The sequence below is a fragment of the Lipophrys pholis genome, assembly GCF_963383615.2.
Source record: "Lipophrys pholis genome assembly, chromosome: 12".
Classification (NCBI taxonomy): Eukaryota; Metazoa; Chordata; class Actinopteri; order Blenniiformes; family Blenniidae; genus Lipophrys; species Lipophrys pholis.
The window spans coordinates 20622986-20641149 of NC_137641.1; the positions used below are offsets into that span (position 1 = coordinate 20622986).

Sequence of the window (18164 nt, forward strand, 5' to 3'; positions counted from 1 at the left end):
ACCTGATTTTTGTGAAGTACTGCATGGTACGTATATCATTGTGGTGCGCAGTATTTCATGTTGACGTACATACATGTGGATGTTTGTTGCTGTACAACAAAATGAAGAAGTCTGAGAACCATGGCGATAGCTTTAACTTTCGACAGAATTCATCATAAATTCATACGGTCCAATTCCAGCAGTTGGCTTCAGTAAAACAAACATTTTCAGTAACACATGTGAGTCGATAAATGAGATGAAAACATTCTCCTATATAAAAACAAAAAACACCTCTTCTTCTGTGATGTTTTTGGGAGTGTTTTGTTATTTGGGAAATGCAATGTTTTCAATCTTCCCAGCATCATAGAGAGACTGAGTTGCTAGTTCATGTGAATGTAAAGCCTTTTTAAAAATTCACAAGAAGTAGTATTAAGTGCACATTGACAATCTTTTTTTTTTTCCCGTTGAGGTGACATTTCAGCAACCATTGACCAATGAATTTATCAGTATCTTTGGGGCTTTTTTTGTGGAGTTTGCATGTTCTCTCAATATGTGGATCTTGGAAAGGGGCTCTGGCTTCTTCACACAGTCCAAACACCAGTATACTGACTGACGTAGTGGCTGTAGGTGTGAACGTGTGATAGGTGATTGACTCCATGTTTGCATCTTGATGGGCTGGTGAGTCATCAACTGTTACTCCCCACCTTTCATACAGCTTATTAATGATGGAACTCCCCGTGAAGCCGACAGAGGCATTGTTCAACATTCATCTGAGTTCTGTGCCGTGTTATAAAGCACAGGAGAGCTGATCTCATCTTACTATGGGCAAAGTGGGCAAAGACAAGGCCAATCCTGGTCAGGTCAATGGTTCAACACAGGTTAAACACCAAGAGAAAACACACTGATGTTCACACTGACGGGACATTTAAAGTCTCCAAATTGACTCTCAATGCATGTTTTTATAATGCTGGAGAAAAGCAGAGAACCCAGATCAACCCACGTATGCAAAGGGGGAACATGCAAACGCGACACAGAAAGGCCTTTAAGCCCGAGCCGGATCATCTCTTAGGAGAGCGCAAACCATGTTTGATTTTTAGTTTCAACACCAGATGGCACTACTGGATCTACTAAAGAAAGACCAGGCTTCCTGTTTACACATCCACAAGGCAAATAGGAAAAATAAAAAATAGTGAAATCTAAGTGTTTAGAGAACAGATCCCAAACAGAAGTGCACTTACATCAAGCAACTAATTTCTTTATTTTTTCATAAAGACTGTATGTGACCAACTGTTACTTAAGAACTTAATGACACAGTTTTCTTTGTCAAAATCAAAAATTAACCCAACACAAAGACGTTATCACAATATTGGCGCGTTCACTCATAACATCAAAACTGTAATCTAACATAGCTGGCAGCCTGTAGACTGTCTGCATTTCCAAAAATACATTTCCCCCTCTATCAGCAATGTCTTCTTCACAAGATCAAACCTTCTGAATTTACTCCTCCCACACCAGACGATGAGAAAAGTTCTCTCTTACTGACTGTCATCCAGCTGTGACTTTACTCCCCCGACGAGTGATTATAGTCTGGTCTGTGTTTAGTTTGCTGTGTTATCAGTCTGATGTAAGATCCTGTAATATCTTGCTATAGTTTAGAGCTCCTCTCAATTGCAGAATCTGTTTGCTGAACTGAAACCAGCAGAACAACATCGATAACAAGCTTGCTTGTGGAAATCAGCTCTATTCAACAGATGTTTCTGAGGCCCCGAGGGGCGAACGTCATGCTCACAGGATGCCTGTTGTATTTGTGTTGGTCGACAGCAGCACTCTCTTCCTGCAGGATGCCTTCTTTCTTTGTATAAGTCTCCTAATGGTCTTGTTTACATTTGAACTATTATAATTACTTATAGGACAGAGAGCCATAAAAAGGAGGAACAGTTGTGCCGGTCTCTCTGTCTCAAACACACTCATTCTAAGAAACGTGCACTTATACACCCACACAGTCACATCAAATGGATTTACATCTTTTTGCCGTTACCCTGCAGAAGATTAGGAGTTTAGTGAAGTAGGACTTTCTGTGCACGCTTCACTTAGCAAACATCCAAGAAAAGAATATCCATAGTCTGCCTTAGTTTCCTGAGTATGTGACGTCAGTCTGAGGGGAAAAGGGGGGCCACTGAGATCTCCTCACTATCTGATGTGGATGTGGGAGGCTGAGGCTGCTTCTGCACCACCCCTTTCATTTCTCCACAGTCAACAGGAAGACTGGAGGCCGAACAGAGCCGCAGCACTCTGCAGGAGAGGAAGGACACAGAGGTCCACCAGCACAGTCAGGACAAAGGAGAATAACAAAGGCAAAGGAATGAGTAAGAATCAGAAGGAAGTCAAGAAAATCCAAACGGCCTATCTGCAGAACCTGGAAAAGCTAAACCAGGGGATAAAGCCAGAGAAGAAAAGTTGGAAGCCAAAAGAAGGAGACTTTGCTGTGCAAACAGCAATGGACAAGCAACGGCAGCCTCCCATAGCTGGAGCAGCAGTGAAAAGCTCAGCTCACAGAATCAGTAGAGATCTGACCTGCTCCATCTGCTTGGATCTTTTCAAGCAGCCGGTGTCTCTGCCCTGCGATCACACCTTTTGTTACGTTTGCATTGAGGGTTACTGGGCTGGACCCCGGAACCCAGGACAGGGGGGCACTGGCTCCTGTCCTCAGTGCCGGAAGGTGTACCCTGGACAGAGCTACAGGCCCAACCGCATTGTTGCCAACATTGTGGAGAGCTACTGTCAGGGTCTGGAGGAGAGTGGGCCAGGAGCCTGCCTGGCAGATGTCGGGGTGGTGGAGAGGGCTCCAGCGCCCATCCCACGCTGCAGCAGACACCGAGAGGAGCTGAAGCTGTACTGTGAGGAGGACCAGGAGCTGGTGTGTCTGGTGTGCGGCGTGTCACAGGAGCACAGAAATCACACCATGGTGTGCGTTCAGGAGGCTGAACCTCAGTACAGGGTGAGTGAAGCTTTTAGCTTTGAAAACAATGATCAACCGGAAAAAATGAACCTGTTTTTCTGTTGTAAAGTGTGAACGGCAGTGTATGCAGTGATGTTATGTTTTGTCCTGACAGGCGTCACTTAACAGCTCGATGGATTCTTTAAAAGCGGAGCTGAATATTGCACTGCAGTACGACAGGGAAGCTGAAGATGAAGTTAAAAAACTCAAGGTGAGTGGAAACCAAATGTCACCGTGTAGATTCGATATTCAACCACAAATAAATGTCAGGGTTGAGGGATTAAAGACCCACAATGAGCCACAAAGTGACATTTCTCAACAGTCAAGAGTTGCGATTGAGCCTATCAATGCATACAAAATATAATCATTAGAAAAAGAAAATGAGTTCATATGACAGTGACATGATCTTATAGGTGGGGTTCAAATCCCAAATCAAACAAACTCTACAGTCTCAGTTGCAATCATGCTGTGCCTCTAAAACGGAACAGACAAATACTTTAGGGGTGATACAACGATACAAATAACAGAAAATAATATAATTAAAAACAGATTAACAGATTCAATACATCACGGCAAACTAAAACCTTACATATGAATGTAGTATAGAAATGCTGAAAAAGACGATGGCTGACATGACGCTGTTGCATCTTTCTTACCTACATGCCTCTCTCTCTCCCACCAAACTGTTCAACATGACCTGCTCCCGCATTTGTATAATAATAGAAGCTACTCCAGTAAAGTACCAGAGTCTATGTCATTATGTCTCCTTGAAATGTGTTGCATGTTGCTGCCAGTCACTGTGTCCTCTCCCGTCCACTCAGGAGCACACTGCTGATCTGAAGCAGCGGATTGAGGCGCAGTTCAGCGACCTGCACCAGTTCCTCTACCAGGAGGAGAAGCTCCTTCAGGTGAAGCTGAAGACGGAGGAGCGAAGAGAGCTCATTCGCCTCGATGAGCACAAGGCGCTGCTGTGCGTGGAGATCTCCCGTCTGCAGAGGGCCGTCCACGAGATAGAGGACAAACTGAAAGAGATCGACCCGTTCACTCTGCTCCGGGTAAATTCAGCCTACAGGAAATTCATAAAGTATACTTCATCTGGAAGTTATTACCGACGTGATGATTCAGCAGCGGGGATTAGGAGGAGAAATGCTGAGTTTGTGATTCATGTTGAAACTAGGAGAAAAAACAACGAGAAAAATTGTCTTGTACATCACTTTTGTAGCAGACACGAGTGTCTCTGCCAATATTTTGAGCAAGCTCCAATAACAACATCCAAGATTTCTCTGAGCAGGGTGTGACCATTCAGACTTTCCTGTTACATTTGCGCTCTGCTCGCAGTGGCTGTCACGCACTGATCATGTCACTATACATAAATCTCAAGAGCAAAGTCTCTCATATTGCTAAAAATACCAAAACTGCTGCTTATTTCTTTAACAAAGCACTTTTCCTCTCAATGGGCTCAGACAGGATGTAGGCCAGTGATCTCACTCGTTGATCTGAAGAATAAGGAGTTTAGTGCAGATACGGAGCAATGCTCTGGCCACGGCTTTGGGACTTTCCCCCAGCCACAGAGAGATCCCACAGGGTGGGATAGCATGAGCTCAGACGTTGATGTAATGTGGAAAATGCTTTCCCGTCTTTTAGACCCAACCAAACTAATCACCAATCTCTGTGTCTATGTGTGTGTGTGTGTGTGTGTGTGTGTGTGTGTGTGTGTGTGTGTCTCTTCCTGTGTTTATTCCTTACGGTCGTTACAGAGCATCAAAGTGCTGCTCCAGAGGTGAGTGACGGCAAAAGTCTTAGCCAATTTCATCTCAGAGGGTGTTTAGTTTTTGTTCTCTCCTTTTACCCTTCGTCTCTGCTTTGGTTGGCAGGCCCTCGCTGAAGTTCGAGAAACCCGTGTTTTCACCACCCAGTCTGTGCGAGGGTCGCTTTGCGGGGCCTCTGCAGTACAGAGTGTGGAAATCCATGAAAGGGAGCATTTATCCAGGTACTTGAAGTTACACTATGGCTTCTCAAATCATTGAACATTGAAACATTACAGCCCATCCTTAAACTCTTTCCCCTCTTTTCAGTTCCGGCGGCCATTACGTTTAACTCCAGCACGGCCAACCCGTGGCTCAGCCTGACCTCCTCCCTCACCTGCGTCCGCTACCAGACCTTCAACCACACCGTGGAGGACAACCCCCACAGGTTCAACGCTGCTCTGTCACTGCTCGGGAGCCAGGGCTTCACCCATGGCCGCCACTACTGGGAGATTGAAGTCTACAGCAGCACGGTGTGGACGGTGGGGGTGGCCCGGGAGTCAGTGCCCAGAAAGGGAGTCATCAAAGCCCTGCCCACAAACGGTTTCTGGACTCTCTCTCTATCCTATGGGATCCAGTACATGGCGGGCACATCCCCTCCCACCGTACTGTCGCTGGAAGATCAGCTGGCCAGAATCGGTGTGTATCTGGACTACAAGAGAGGACTGGTGTCCTTTTACAATGCAGAGAGCATGACGCACCTCTACACCTTCAGGGAGAACTTCACTGAAACGCTGTACCCCTACTTTAACTTGGGCTTCCTGGATAAAGTCCATGAAAATGAGCCACTCAAGGTTTTCCTACCAAAAATTTAACAGCTGTGAAAAAAAGGGTGAAATAACACAGTCAAAAGTTCTGAAAAATTGCAAAATCAATGTCAGAATATGAGAAGAAACATTTGTGCTTTAGCTTATACAGAAATATATACAACAGTAGAAATGTAAATGTGTAACATTCACCAATTATTTGTTTTTGTAGCTTGTAGAATGCATCTTAGATAACATGTTTAGAATGTCAGAATTCTGACTAACTCTGTAGACTGGATCTACAGCTTTTAACTCAGAGAAAAGGTGCAACAGTGAAAAACATGATTGTATGAGCTTCATATAATAAATGTCATTGTTATTTCTTACAGTTCATAGATCTTTCTTCTACATGAGTTTCTAATACTTTTGATAATTAGTTATTCTATACTCAGGTTATTATACCCTCAAACAAATGGGCATTTTGTGTTGTGATTGTTGACGTTAAAGGGCCACGTGAAGGTGGTTTTTGTTTATTTTTAAACCATATTAACTTACATATCAGGACTATTGTTTTTCATATAACTGGTCATAACATCTTCTGCTTGCTGTGTTTTAATGTAGAATCATTCAGGGTCATACAAAATGAGATCTATGCCAAATGCTATCCAGTGCCTCCAAATAAAAGTCACGTTTTAGTTAAAGGGTTTGTTAATTTCTTTCTCCACTGTGGACTCTTTACATAATGGTAGGTAAATTATGAAAGTGGCCCCCCTGTCCCTTATATGATGTTAGTATGTCATATCTGATTTGAAAGACGACTTAATGTACTCCAGCTGTTTCACTGAAATCTCTTGAAACTTTTATTGGCCGAGAGACAATATTTGGCAGCTTGTGCATTGCATCTCTTTAAATGTTCTTCTGCGCTAAAAGTTGTAAATTGAGGGAAACACTACTACTCAATAATGTATAGGACATGGAGGTCTGAAGACATTCAGAGAATTGTTTCTCTTGAAACTAGAAATGGTAAAATACAGTTTTTGTGATGAGTGTGACAGGGTGATCCAACATAGCAGCTGTTAAGAACGGTCCAGATGAAGAACTGTGGTGCTGATGTTAGTGGTTGGGAGAAAAAATGTGGAGAATTGTGATGCAAAAACAGTCCAGTTATGAATTCAGGAACAACTCATTGAACGGTATTCTGTTTGTTGTTTTTCATTATTATTAAGTGCATTTGACAGGTGATAAACTACATCAAACTGCGTTACATTCATTAAGCTTTCAGCTTCAGACACCAAAAAGTGACACAATGAATATTGTGACTGAAAAATATGGTCAGACTATATCACAATATATACATTTTATAGCTTGAAACATCACTAGAATGAGATTTGGTCACTACAGACTGTGTTTATACTTGAAGTATTTCAAACTAGTCCTTCAACAGCTACGTAATTTGAAAGAGTAAAGATGTAATTTCTGTGCATGGCTAACAGATGTCAACACAGAGAATGCAGGTTGGTATTTGTGGCGTCGGCCCATGCATTCACCCTACCGCCTGGAAATGGGTGTGACTGACCAAATGCTCGGGGTGAAGCATCCATTCGGGTTTTGGAAAAAATGTAGAGAGTCACTTGCTTGCGTGTAACGTGTCCTGGAACTTGGTGCTTGTGTAGCGGACATGAAAGCCTTTTTTGTTTATGCTGTCGTCTGAGTGAAACTTTAACACAACGGCATCTCCCGCTGAATAAACCTCCTCCGGAGCCTGAGGAAACAGACACAAACGTTGTTTTGAAACGTGATTTCATTTAAAGAAGCATTTTGGGGATGAAATCGGTGCTATGAAACCTACCCCAGATCCACAGTACCGTCCCAGCCTGGGAGACTTTGTGTCAGCCCCGTCGTACAGCTCTACGTAATCATATCCACAGTCTGCTTCCTCCTCGATCTCAAACACTTGGAAGATGATCTCTACGCCGTAACCCTTCTCAGCAGTGACCACCCACAGACAGTCGGAGCCTCCAGGGTAGTTGTTGTCTCCAAACTGGGCATGAGAGTACAGATCTTTGGTCTTGACCTCGGCTTTCAGGCTTCCTCCGCATTCTGGAAACCCACAACCACAAAATTAGAGGGTTAAAAAGAGAAACTCATAAAAGAGATGAAAGAATGTAGCTTAAGAGGCAAAATTGAAAACAAAGCTATTGTTTGAACGTTACATTTTTGGTATTCTATTCATTGCCATCCCATACTTGTGCTGTACTTGTCTACACTGTGCCATGCCCACCTGCTCTGTATGAAGCCTCGAACCCTCTCTTCTGCACGGAGTTGTCAGAGAAGAAACGTAGGAACATTTGGTTCCCACTGGAGATAGCGGGTGAAGGCTTTTTGGTACCACAAAACCGCCCGAGACTCTGTGCACGCACATCTTTACCGTCAAAGATCTCCAGATGGTCGTAAGCACACTCGAGGTGAGCCTCCATGTCGACTTCGTTAAAAATCTGCATTTTATATAAAAAAGAATCTTAAAAAATGTACCAGAGTGGACTGCTTTTCTCCTTCGTAACTGTGTCGTTACGTACCAGTTTGATTCGATGTCCAGGGGTTGTGAACAGAGTCCAGGTGCAGGCCTTCTTGCTGGGGTATTTATCGGGCCAGTTCGGGCTGCTGATGGTGCCCGACACACTATTCACCACATGTTCACAGCCCGCTGAAGGAAAAGAAAACAACACATGAATGTTGCGTCACTACACACTCACACAATTTCCCTTCTTTGCAGGTCTAATTGCCATCCATCTTCTAAACCACTTTATCCAACTTAGGGTTGTGAGTGCTGGAGTCAATCCCATATGACTATATGGGCGTAGACAGCGAAAAACCTAGACAGGTCGCCAGTCCATCATACACTCATATTCACATGTATGGGCTATTTAGAGAGGCACCAATTTACCTCAAACATAGGAGCAACCCAGAATACTTGTGCAAGTGGGTTGCTGTTTTAACATTTATTTCCTTGTGACCCACTGAAACCAGGCAGGTGACCCACTTTTGGGCCTCTGAGAATCACCAGTCCCGATCATTCTCAAATTGTGGTAGGGGTACGCAAGCGCCCTTGAGCCGTACATAGGGGAAACAATTTATTTCTTAAAGGAATCTGAAAATATCTAAATATATTTAAGTACAACAAAACTGAAAAATATTATCTTCTTTTTATTTTTCAAATGAAAACCAGCTGTTACTTTTCATGTCTTAGTTTGCTGTATTTATCCAAGGTGGGTGTTGGACCCTGTGTTAGGATGAGTTTAAATGCCTGTTATCATGTTATCATACTGCTTTGTACAGTGTAGATGTGGTATGCAAAAAAAAAAAAATCAATACGTAATTCTCATATGAGGAGTAAGGCAAGGCAAGGCAAATTTATTTGTAGAGCACCATTCAGACACAATGCAATTCACAGTGTGTATTCACTTTGGCTGGTCCAGAATTGGGGCATTCAAAACCAAACTTCTCTTCAGCACCAACAGGTATGTTTATCAAGGGTCACAGTATAGGCCCGAGGACTGCTGGACTGACCCTTGAACTCTCACAGATGAGTGGACATCAGTGGGTATACTGTACCTTCCTTGCAGTCGTGTTTATTGTCATGCAGCATGAAGCCGCTGCGACACTGACAGCTGTAGCTTCCAAAGGTGTTCACACACTCATGCTGGCAGCCTCCGTTCGCTTTGGAGCACTCGTCGATATCTGTTGAGACATTATGAGGATTTTCATGCAGATCATTAATATGCACGCTGCAAGATGTCAAAACAGGCTGAAATTAGTATCTTATATAGTTCTCATCTTGACTTTATGAGTGTAGAGCCAATACAATTATCAAATACAGTCGAGCAAATAGAGCAGACTATATCTGATATATTTCAGTCTGTGCAGCCCTTGTTCTTGCAGCAGGAACTGAACTGTTCTCATTGTTGTTCTGGTCTGATGGTTTCACTCTTCTCACTGCGTGGTGTCAGTAGACTTACTGTATGTAATGTTTCCTAAATGCATCAGTCACTCACCAGAAAAGAAGTGGGCCTTGAAGCCTTTTTTGGAGACAGTGTTATCCGATTTGAACTCAATCCTCATGTTGTTCTGCTGAGAGGTGATGACCTCCGGTTTCTCGGCCCCGCAGAACTTCCCATGAAGCTTTGAGTCGGAACTCAAACCACTGCGTACTTCCACATAATCATATTTGCACACCTGAGGGGGAAGCACACACACACACACCGACACACTGCAGCAATAAGAACGAGAAAGAAGGAGATTGGGAGTAGAAGTGGAATTGTTGTTACAAACAGAGCCTACATCGTTTCCTTCAGTTTCGAACACGTCGAACACCAGAGTGATGCGATACTGGATGGGAGCCACAAGCTGCCACACACAGTTCTTGTTGGGGGGGTATTCTTTGGGCCATCCGGGGGTGGTGAGGGAGCCGTTCAGCTTGGTGATAAATCCACCACAGGCAGCTGCTAGTGGGGGGGCAAAAGAAAACACCTATTTTAGTGGCAGAAATAAGACAGAAAGAAACCAGGATAAAATAACTTATATGAGGATTTTATGATTTACTGTTTGGCTTGATTGAGTTGTTGATTATTGCTTTAGATTTTGGGGGCTAAAGTCAGTTGATGGTGGAAAACAAAATGTTTCTCTTTTAGACCTTTTTAATGTTATTGGGAAAAAACTGTTTTGCATTGTGGTTATGAAAGTCAAAATAAAGATAAGTCTTTACCATATCTTAAACACTTTACAGATTGACTTTAATACTTTACAAACAGCCTGAAAATCAGTAAACCAGTTCATTTTCATGCACACAGTCTTTGTCATTGCTTGGATGAATCAATTTCCCTTTTGTCTGCTCAGAGTATTTGCAGCAGACGAGTGCTGCTCTCTTGTGGTGAAACACAGAATAGCCCATTGAACTGCACTATGAGAGTGATCCTTTTCTTAATATAGTCTACTTTAATGCAACAAAGGTCATGCAAGATTTTAATTGTTTCTCTATTTTTCTATGTGATGATTAAAATAAAAAAAACCTTTTAAAATGACTTCTGAGCTGATCCTGATTCTCCTGACTTGAATTGAATTAAACAAAGCAGAACTGTGACCTTGTGATCACTGTCCTATATGGGAAGGCGCATTGAAGAACTGATAAATCGTCAGTGTCAGCCTCCAGTTTACTGGATGAACTGCTGATTTATTCTTCGTGCTTTAACAACATTAGCAATGTGATGTTGGTGGTGAGTTCTTGTGAGTCCGTCTCTACGCTCACTCTCGCAGCTCCGTCTGTCCGCTGCCAGCTCATATCCAGGGTCACAGGCACATCTATAGCTTCCCAGTGTGTTCAGGCAGCGCTGCTCGCACTGGCCGTTGTCGGGTCTGGAGCACTCGTCCATCTCTAAAGAATGAACAAAGAAATACTGAAGTCTCCTGTGTCATTTTTCATGTCGTCGCATGAAAAAAAGCTGGTTTGTGTTTGGCAGCTTATCACTCAAGCAACTTTACGACCTTTAAAAAAGTTGGCCGCAAATCCAGCTTTGTTGACTGATCCATCAGATACGAACTTAAGCCACAGTTGGTTGGAGCTGCTTTTGATGTCACTCGGTTTCTCGTAGCCACAGAAACGACCGAGCAGAGGGCTGCTCTCCGAGCCTCCATCCCTTACTTCCACGTAGTCGTAGGCACAGCTGTCATGTCTCTCAATCTGCGGCCAAAGAATGGGACAGAAACAGAGACAAGTTGGAGTTTATTTCGAGCCACAGATAAATCACAGGTAAGTAAACAGTCAGAACAGCAGCTCCGGAAGTTTGCATGTAAAGTAAAAGTAAAGGGTAACGAGTGGTTCTACAGAGATGTAGAGATGTTTATAATGCATAATTCCCACATACACATGCATGTACACACAGTGCTGAGGTAAAATATGACTAATAACAAAATAGGTCATTTTACCTCAAATGACTGAAAGGAGAGGCCAACCTCCAACCCGTCTGCCACTGTGATTTTCCACACACACATTTTGTTGGACTGGTAGTCATCGGGATAATTAGGAGACTGAATCTGGCCGCTGTCCCGCTTTACCTCCCCACCACAGATGGCTGCACAGAAGGTGAGAAATGGGATTAATGGCAGTTTGTTGCATTCATTTTGCTTTTAGTATTTCTCTTCTGAGATGTTTGCATTGTGGATGTATCGTGAACCTCAAATGTGTTTTCATAGCCTCGATGTTGTCGGTGCTGTACCTTCATAAACAGCTGAAAAGCCTTTTCCCACCCAGCTGCTGCTGCTTCTAAATTCAACCCACAGTCGGCTGTCAGTGGAAATAATTGCATCTGGAAGGCTGTCGCCACAATAACGACCTGCCAAAGCATGTTAGACAGCAACGTTAGTACCTGCCAGTGAATGCCTCACGGTGCACGTTGCTGAGTGTAAACCAATCAGACCTTTCAGAGGGGCTTTTCTCCAGAAGCCATCTCGAACCTCGACGTGGTCGTACCAGCACAAGTGACTCCTGAAGAGGTCCATGGAGGTAAAATTGAGAACAATCTAGGAGATGGCAGACACAGAGGCAGTGTATCTTAATGGCGTCAAGAGGACTCAAAATCCATCCTTCCATTCTCTATATGAGACACCGTCAACAGACTCTTGGTTTGAACAGTGCTTAAAGTTAAGCTTGGTCCTGGTGGATTTGGTGTTACCCTCGGCAAAGCTCTCATATATTTCATGTCACTCACCTTTTCTCCTGGAGTGACAGAAATCCTCCACACACAATGAGCGTACGCTGAGTATCCGTTGGGAAATCCCGGAGACGAGAAGTTTCCAGTACTCTCCTGCAGGCTGTCCCCACATTCTGACACAACCACACACCACACAACATCAACAGCGATACACCGGATACCAACAGAGCAAGAGAAGTCACAATGATGTCCAAGAGTCAAGGACTGGAGGGTTTGGAAAGATCACATTGAAACAATTTGAAAGAGTAAATTGGTCTTTCCCAGAGAGATCAGAGATTCAAGAGAGAGATCAGTGGTTGAAGCTTTTTCACATACTTGCACATTTGTAGAGTTTGCGTGCTTGTGCAATGTCTCCTTTGCTAAGCTTGGTCCTCTGTCCAATAGATGGTCTGACTCCATTGACATCATAACGGGGCAAGATGGTGTCTAAAAAGACGCCTCTGTTTCAGAAAATAGGCATTTTCAGAAAGAATTCAAGTATAAAATACGTTCTTTAAAATATTTAACAGCACAAAATTGCTAAGAAAAAATAAACTTGTTGCGGTACTGACTAGGATTTCAAAAATTTCAAGTAAAAAGGCCGATTTGAGTCCAGGTTTCAGATTAATCTCTCACTCAGCAGTTTGATACTTTATTGATTTTGGTAATCTCTCTCGGGGTTTGGAGCTCCCACTTTTGCACAGTTCCCATGGTGATGCGCCCATGAATGACAGGCATGTGCAAACAGAGCGCCCTGAATGGGGCCTTTCGCTGGTGCCAGCCGGCTCAGTGGAGCCCGCTCCTGAATGCCAGAGAAAAAGGCCACTCCAGCTCAAATTGTTTAACAAAGCCTGAACTGCCAGGCCTTTATTTAGCTTGGCTTGCCTCCATGACCCAGACCTGCATCATGGTTATTGAGGTAAAAAAAAAAAAAAAAAAAAAAAAAAGAAACCACAAAGGACAGAGAAAAGCAGTGGGGCAACAACATCCACGGGAGAGAAATAAAAAAGAGGACTTCTGTGAAACCATTTCTGGGACAATAAAGGACCGAATCCCAACAGGTCCCCTACAAAGCCGCTTCAGCCGGGCTGAGTAAAAGGACAACCAGCAGGTCAGTGGTGTCAGCTAACTTTAGCGATCAGAAAACTTGACTCATCACCTGGAAAATGTATTCCTTGCATAATGCATGATGCTCCCAAAGTCGTACACCTCTCCCAGCGAGTCAACCTCGCCTGGTTCCATCTTCAGGAAGTTATACTCCTGCCCTTTTGACATACAGACAGTCAGTGGACTGAATACAAGGGGAAATATCTGGAGCATTAATAAATGTCCCATTTCTCACTCATTCAGGCCCCACAGACACACAACAGGCAGTAACAATACCTGGTTGGATGTTGTCTCTGATGATGCTCACATGCTCATCGCGGTCTGGACGTGTGTGTTCATGCCAGAAGCCAATTACATGGCCAAGCTCATGGACCACGATGCCAAACTTATCACAGTTTTTCCCTATGGAGATAGCCTGAGGGCCACTGCCTCTCCGCCCCACGTAGGAGCAACACCTGAAGAGAAACAGCGCGAGGCTGGAGGTTTTTCTTATGATGGCATGTTAATTTACGTACAATCCTCCTGCCTGAGTCTGCTGCCAGAGACGCCCAGCTCCACCTAAAACGTCACTGGCCTTCCTGATCAGTTTGTTTGTACTTTGCATCACTAATCTCATGGCTCAGGTCTCACTTATGTTTGATGCCTGTTTCTCTCGATAAAACGGTGCAATACCCAGTACATTCAGTGAAAACAGCAGTGGAAAGTTAATGTTTGTAGTCACTGTGTAAGCCATGTGTTAAACCCCTGCTCTAGAGGCTGAATGGTTGAACTTACAGCAACTGACTGAAACAGCATTTTCCTCCTTTCACTTCTGTGTTTTCATGTTGAAGACTACTCGGGCCCGTTACATTTTTATGACCTCAAAGCTGCCCTGCCTGCTTCTGCTAACAAGCTTGATGACTTCATAAACCTCTCCAGAAATGGCGACCGTGCTCCAAACTCACCCACAAGGTCTGTAGGTGAAAACAATGTAGCTCTCTTCGGTCGTCCGCTCGGTGAATGTTACACAAGTGTGTTTCTCCCAGTGACGCATTGCCTGACGGAAAATGGCTCGCTGACTGCCTGGAAGGAAAGTCTGAATTAGTTTAACACTTTCTGGACTCTCAAGCTGCACAAGGCAAAACAATTAAAAATAGCACATGTTAACAGACTGTTGTTAAACATACAGTTTTTCTGCAGAACTCACCAGTGAAGTTCCCGCTTATCGCGTAGGGGATGATGCCGTCCGGCCACACTCGCTCAGGCCGGGATGTGGCCGCTCTCCTCGGACGGTGGAGAGTATCTCTGTCTGCGTCTCTCTTCCTCCTGACACTTTGAATGGATGCAGAACTATTACCTTTGAAGTAAAGAGGTAGATTTTGTATTGAATATCATTTCCATGCTTAGTCAGGCTTATATTTGGGTTTTGTGTGTGTGTGTGTGTGTGTGTGTGTGTGTGTGTGTGTGTGTGTGTGTGTGTGTGTGTGTGTGTGTGTGTGTGTGTGTGTGTGTGTGTGTGTGTGTGTTGCTGTTTTGACACCAGAGTCTGTGTGGTTGCTCTGGTCAGCACGGTCACTGCTGTGACCCCGTCTGAATATTTGGAGGTCTTCTTCATCCAGAGCAATGTCCCCCATGAAGGCCACTGTGAAGAGAGTTAAACAGAATGATGTTATTCACTAACTCACTGTTGCTTTACTAATCACTTTATTTATTCACACCATATTTATTCATTTCAGTTTTGAATGTCATCTTTTGGTTCTTTATTGTTATAACTCCCTTGCCATTTCTCCCGTTTTTCTTCATGGCCATCGGAGGCGAGCCATAACAGGCTGCAGGTCTGCAGTCTCCCAAAGATGCTCTGCTGGATTCAGATCAGAATTTCTAACCCGACCATCCAAAAGTTACAGTGGAAAACAGGATTCCCGAGACAACAGAACATTTTCCAGTCTTCTCTTGTCAGATTTATTTGACCTTGAGTGAATTCAGGCTGCAGTTTCAGGTCTTGAGCTGACAGGAGGTGCGACCGGTGTGGTCTCCTGCTGCTTTGGCTCGTCCGCTTCAATATTCCACATGTTGTGTGGTCACAGATAGTCGCCTGCATCCCTTGTTTGTACCGAGCGATTATTTGAGTTACTGTTGCCTTTCGCTCATCTTGGACCAGTTATGAACCGGCTATTCTTCTTCAACTTTCCCAAGACGCCATCTCACTGCTCACCGGGTATTCTACCTTTTCCAGACATTTCTTTGTAAACCCTGACATGTTCCAACCATTTATTGTGCTTTGAAATGCATTTCTTGTAAATAAGCACATCACATTTCACGATTTAACGATCTTTGTTCATATTTGACATTGTAGTAGTGATGTGGCTGTATGCCAGAGAAACTGATTTATTTCCACTTGTGCAGCTGACTGACTTTGGTTTATTGTCCATAAACTTTAGTAAAATCTGATAAATCAAAACACTTTGATATTTGTCACAGAATATCAGGCTGACCTTTAGTCGCAGACTCCAATAAACTAAGCTGAGATGAGGTGAGGTGTGTCGGGAAAACTGTAACCCCCTGTATTGAACCCCAAAGCCAATGTTCAACGATATTAGAAGCTATTTCACAAAACATCCAGTGACAAAGGAGACACTGTAAAGAGAAACACAAATCCAGGCTTCAAAACACAATTTCCGGAGCTTTTAGTGGACATCACACACACATTACATAGGCTATTTCGTATTGTATAAGCAGAGCTGCTCTCTGCAGTCTTTCCCTCTAAACACCACATTCAGCCGTGTGATGTAAGAACCTTTCAAAGTACAAATGAAAAGACGTAGCAGGCCTGTGCTGGCCTTTGAAGTAAATTCACTCATGCAAAGGGTGACTGTAAATGACTGTCACCCCTGCAGTGTGCACCCCATGCCCTGAAGCCAGAGGGATTTCACCAGTGTCCAGCCGAGGACTGCGCTGGCACGGCCTCAATGACCTCTGGTCTCCAGGCAACTGCCTCAGAGTAGCAGAGTGGTGTGTTTTCAGATTCAGAAGTCAAAAAAAAAAAAGGACCCCAACCTGCTGGAGGCCCCCTAATGAGCAAAGTGAACTGTTTGTCATGTCTGATGATAAAGAGAAATGTGTGATATTTTCTTTACCTCCCGAAGAAATACTTTAGATTTTGCAGTTAACTGATAAAATTATGACTTTATATATCATCAGAGCCTCCGTCTCCACGACTGTTATCAACACAACTGAGTGTTAATTTTTTCAAGCGCATGATTAAGCACATACTCTGAGGTGCTTATACACACACATCATATATGTGTGCATATGCGCTTTCACTCAAAATATTAGTATTCTGCATTTAAAGCGCATACACACACACACACACACACACACACACACACGAGGCTGAGCTATAAAAAACACAGCCAAGTTGTAACATGATGTTAACGCATCTGAAACTTGGGGGAAATAAACCCAAGCTGGACATGCATGATGATACATTACAAAAGATAAATTTGTTCAAACTAATTTAGTACTTGAACTTTTGCATCTCTGCTTGAGCAATGGAGATTTCCATTGCCCATTTCTATAACTTGAGCTATACTTTGACTTGGAGAAAACAACTTTAGTGAGATGTTGAAGCACTACAGTGAGTAAAAACAAATATATCATTCAGATATAAACTGTGGAGGAGGTAGACTTTTGACTTTGAAAGTTTTATGGTAGTGCACTGATCTCTTCTGCAGGTGCTTTCTGCGATGCATCATATCAACAACCAGTCATTATTTATTAGACATGATGTTGTGCATCAACAGTGAAAAAGGAAACCACTGCCAATTTCTTCAGCTTTGTGACGCTTGAGTTTTTGCACTCCATTCCAATATTTCTAACTGTACTGTACTTTACACTTCAGCACTTTGATAGTTGAAAATCAAATACTTTTAGAATGGCATTACTAGGTTGAGTTCACATTCACATTTCACATTATAGCATTTATCATAGTGTTGTTTTGTTCATGTGACATTAACATAATTGTTGTTAGCCATGATTACCCCACCAAATACTTATCTAAATGATTCATTTTTGTTCTCAAATAGGTTACTCATTCACACCATAGATAACTACTAACTTTTAAGCATTTCCCTGCTTCTATCAGTCCAGCTCAATTAGATTAGAGCCTGAAATGACCTAAAATAGAGATCAAAAGAAATCATCCATCTCCTAAAGGAAATATAAATGATATTTTTAAAAAAAAAAAAGCACAGTACCAGCTTTACATGGATCCTTGTAGTCGATTGCATCTCCGAGGTGAGTAAAAGCCGTTTCCCTGGACTCCCAGTCAGCGGCCGGAGAGACGCGCACGGCGCACAGCAGCAGCAGCAGCAGCAGCAGAAATGCAGCAGAGACTGCCATTAGTCCTGATCACAAACCTGCAGGAGGTCAGCCTGACGAGCTTTGGCAAGTAAAAAGGACGCAGGAGAAGTCTTTCCACATTGACGCTTGGATGTTGGTTTGTTTGGGTTTTCCCTCTCAGGTCTACATGCTGTTGCAGTGACTCCCTGACATTCAGGACCGGGAGCAGAGCGCACGCAGCGCACAGCAAAGCGCACATCCATACGTATGAAGCCCGAGAGGTACTTTACCTGCTGCAGTCACATGGCACGGCTTTACAGGACAGCAGCTGGACACTGTGGAGGTTCACTGCATTGAAATGAGGAATAATTAGGTTTTTCTTTTCTTCAGATTGCAATGGATTAGGTTTTAAAGTGCAGTTTGTTAGATTTTACGCTTCAGTTGGAGGCCTGATAAACGATACCAA

General features: G+C 43.4%; 2 protein-coding genes across 3 annotated transcripts; one reads left to right on the forward strand and one right to left on the reverse strand.

The window, feature by feature from the left end:
• Positions 1 to 2174: 2174 nt before the first annotated feature.
• On the forward strand, positions 2175 to 5916 carry trim69 (tripartite motif containing 69). Its single transcript, XM_080477165.1, has 6 exons — positions 2175 to 2977; positions 3093 to 3188; positions 3799 to 4032; positions 4735 to 4757; positions 4852 to 4967; positions 5053 to 5916. The coding sequence occupies exons 1-6, from the start codon at positions 2177 to 2179 to the stop codon at positions 5595 to 5597; spliced, it is 1815 nt and encodes a 604-aa protein (XP_080333291.1). The 5' UTR covers positions 2175 to 2176; the 3' UTR covers positions 5598 to 5916.
• Positions 5917 to 6367: 451 nt separating this feature from the next.
• Positions 6368 to 17967, reverse strand: LOC308117997 (bone morphogenetic protein 1-like). Of its 2 annotated transcripts, none has more exons than XM_080477162.1 (20): positions 17614 to 17759; positions 14898 to 14999; positions 14565 to 14714; positions 14323 to 14440; positions 13655 to 13833; positions 13431 to 13536; positions 12608 to 12732; positions 12290 to 12405; positions 11999 to 12101; positions 11798 to 11914; positions 11508 to 11653; positions 11067 to 11262; positions 10831 to 10956; positions 9867 to 10027; positions 9581 to 9761; positions 9141 to 9266; positions 8105 to 8232; positions 7810 to 8023; positions 7378 to 7628; positions 6368 to 7290 (listed from the first exon to the last, which is right to left on the reverse strand). In XM_080477162.1, exons 1-20 carry the CDS (start codon positions 17756 to 17758, stop codon positions 7156 to 7158), a joined length of 2925 nt encoding a protein of 974 aa, XP_080333288.1. In that variant the 5' UTR covers position 17759; the 3' UTR covers positions 6368 to 7155. The 2 variants fall into 2 exon arrangements, with proteins under 2 accessions (XP_080333288.1, XP_080333287.1); XM_080477161.1 differs by having other exon boundaries at positions 6720 to 7290; positions 9867 to 10030; positions 17614 to 17967.
• Between the last annotated feature and the right edge of the window lie 197 nt (positions 17968 to 18164).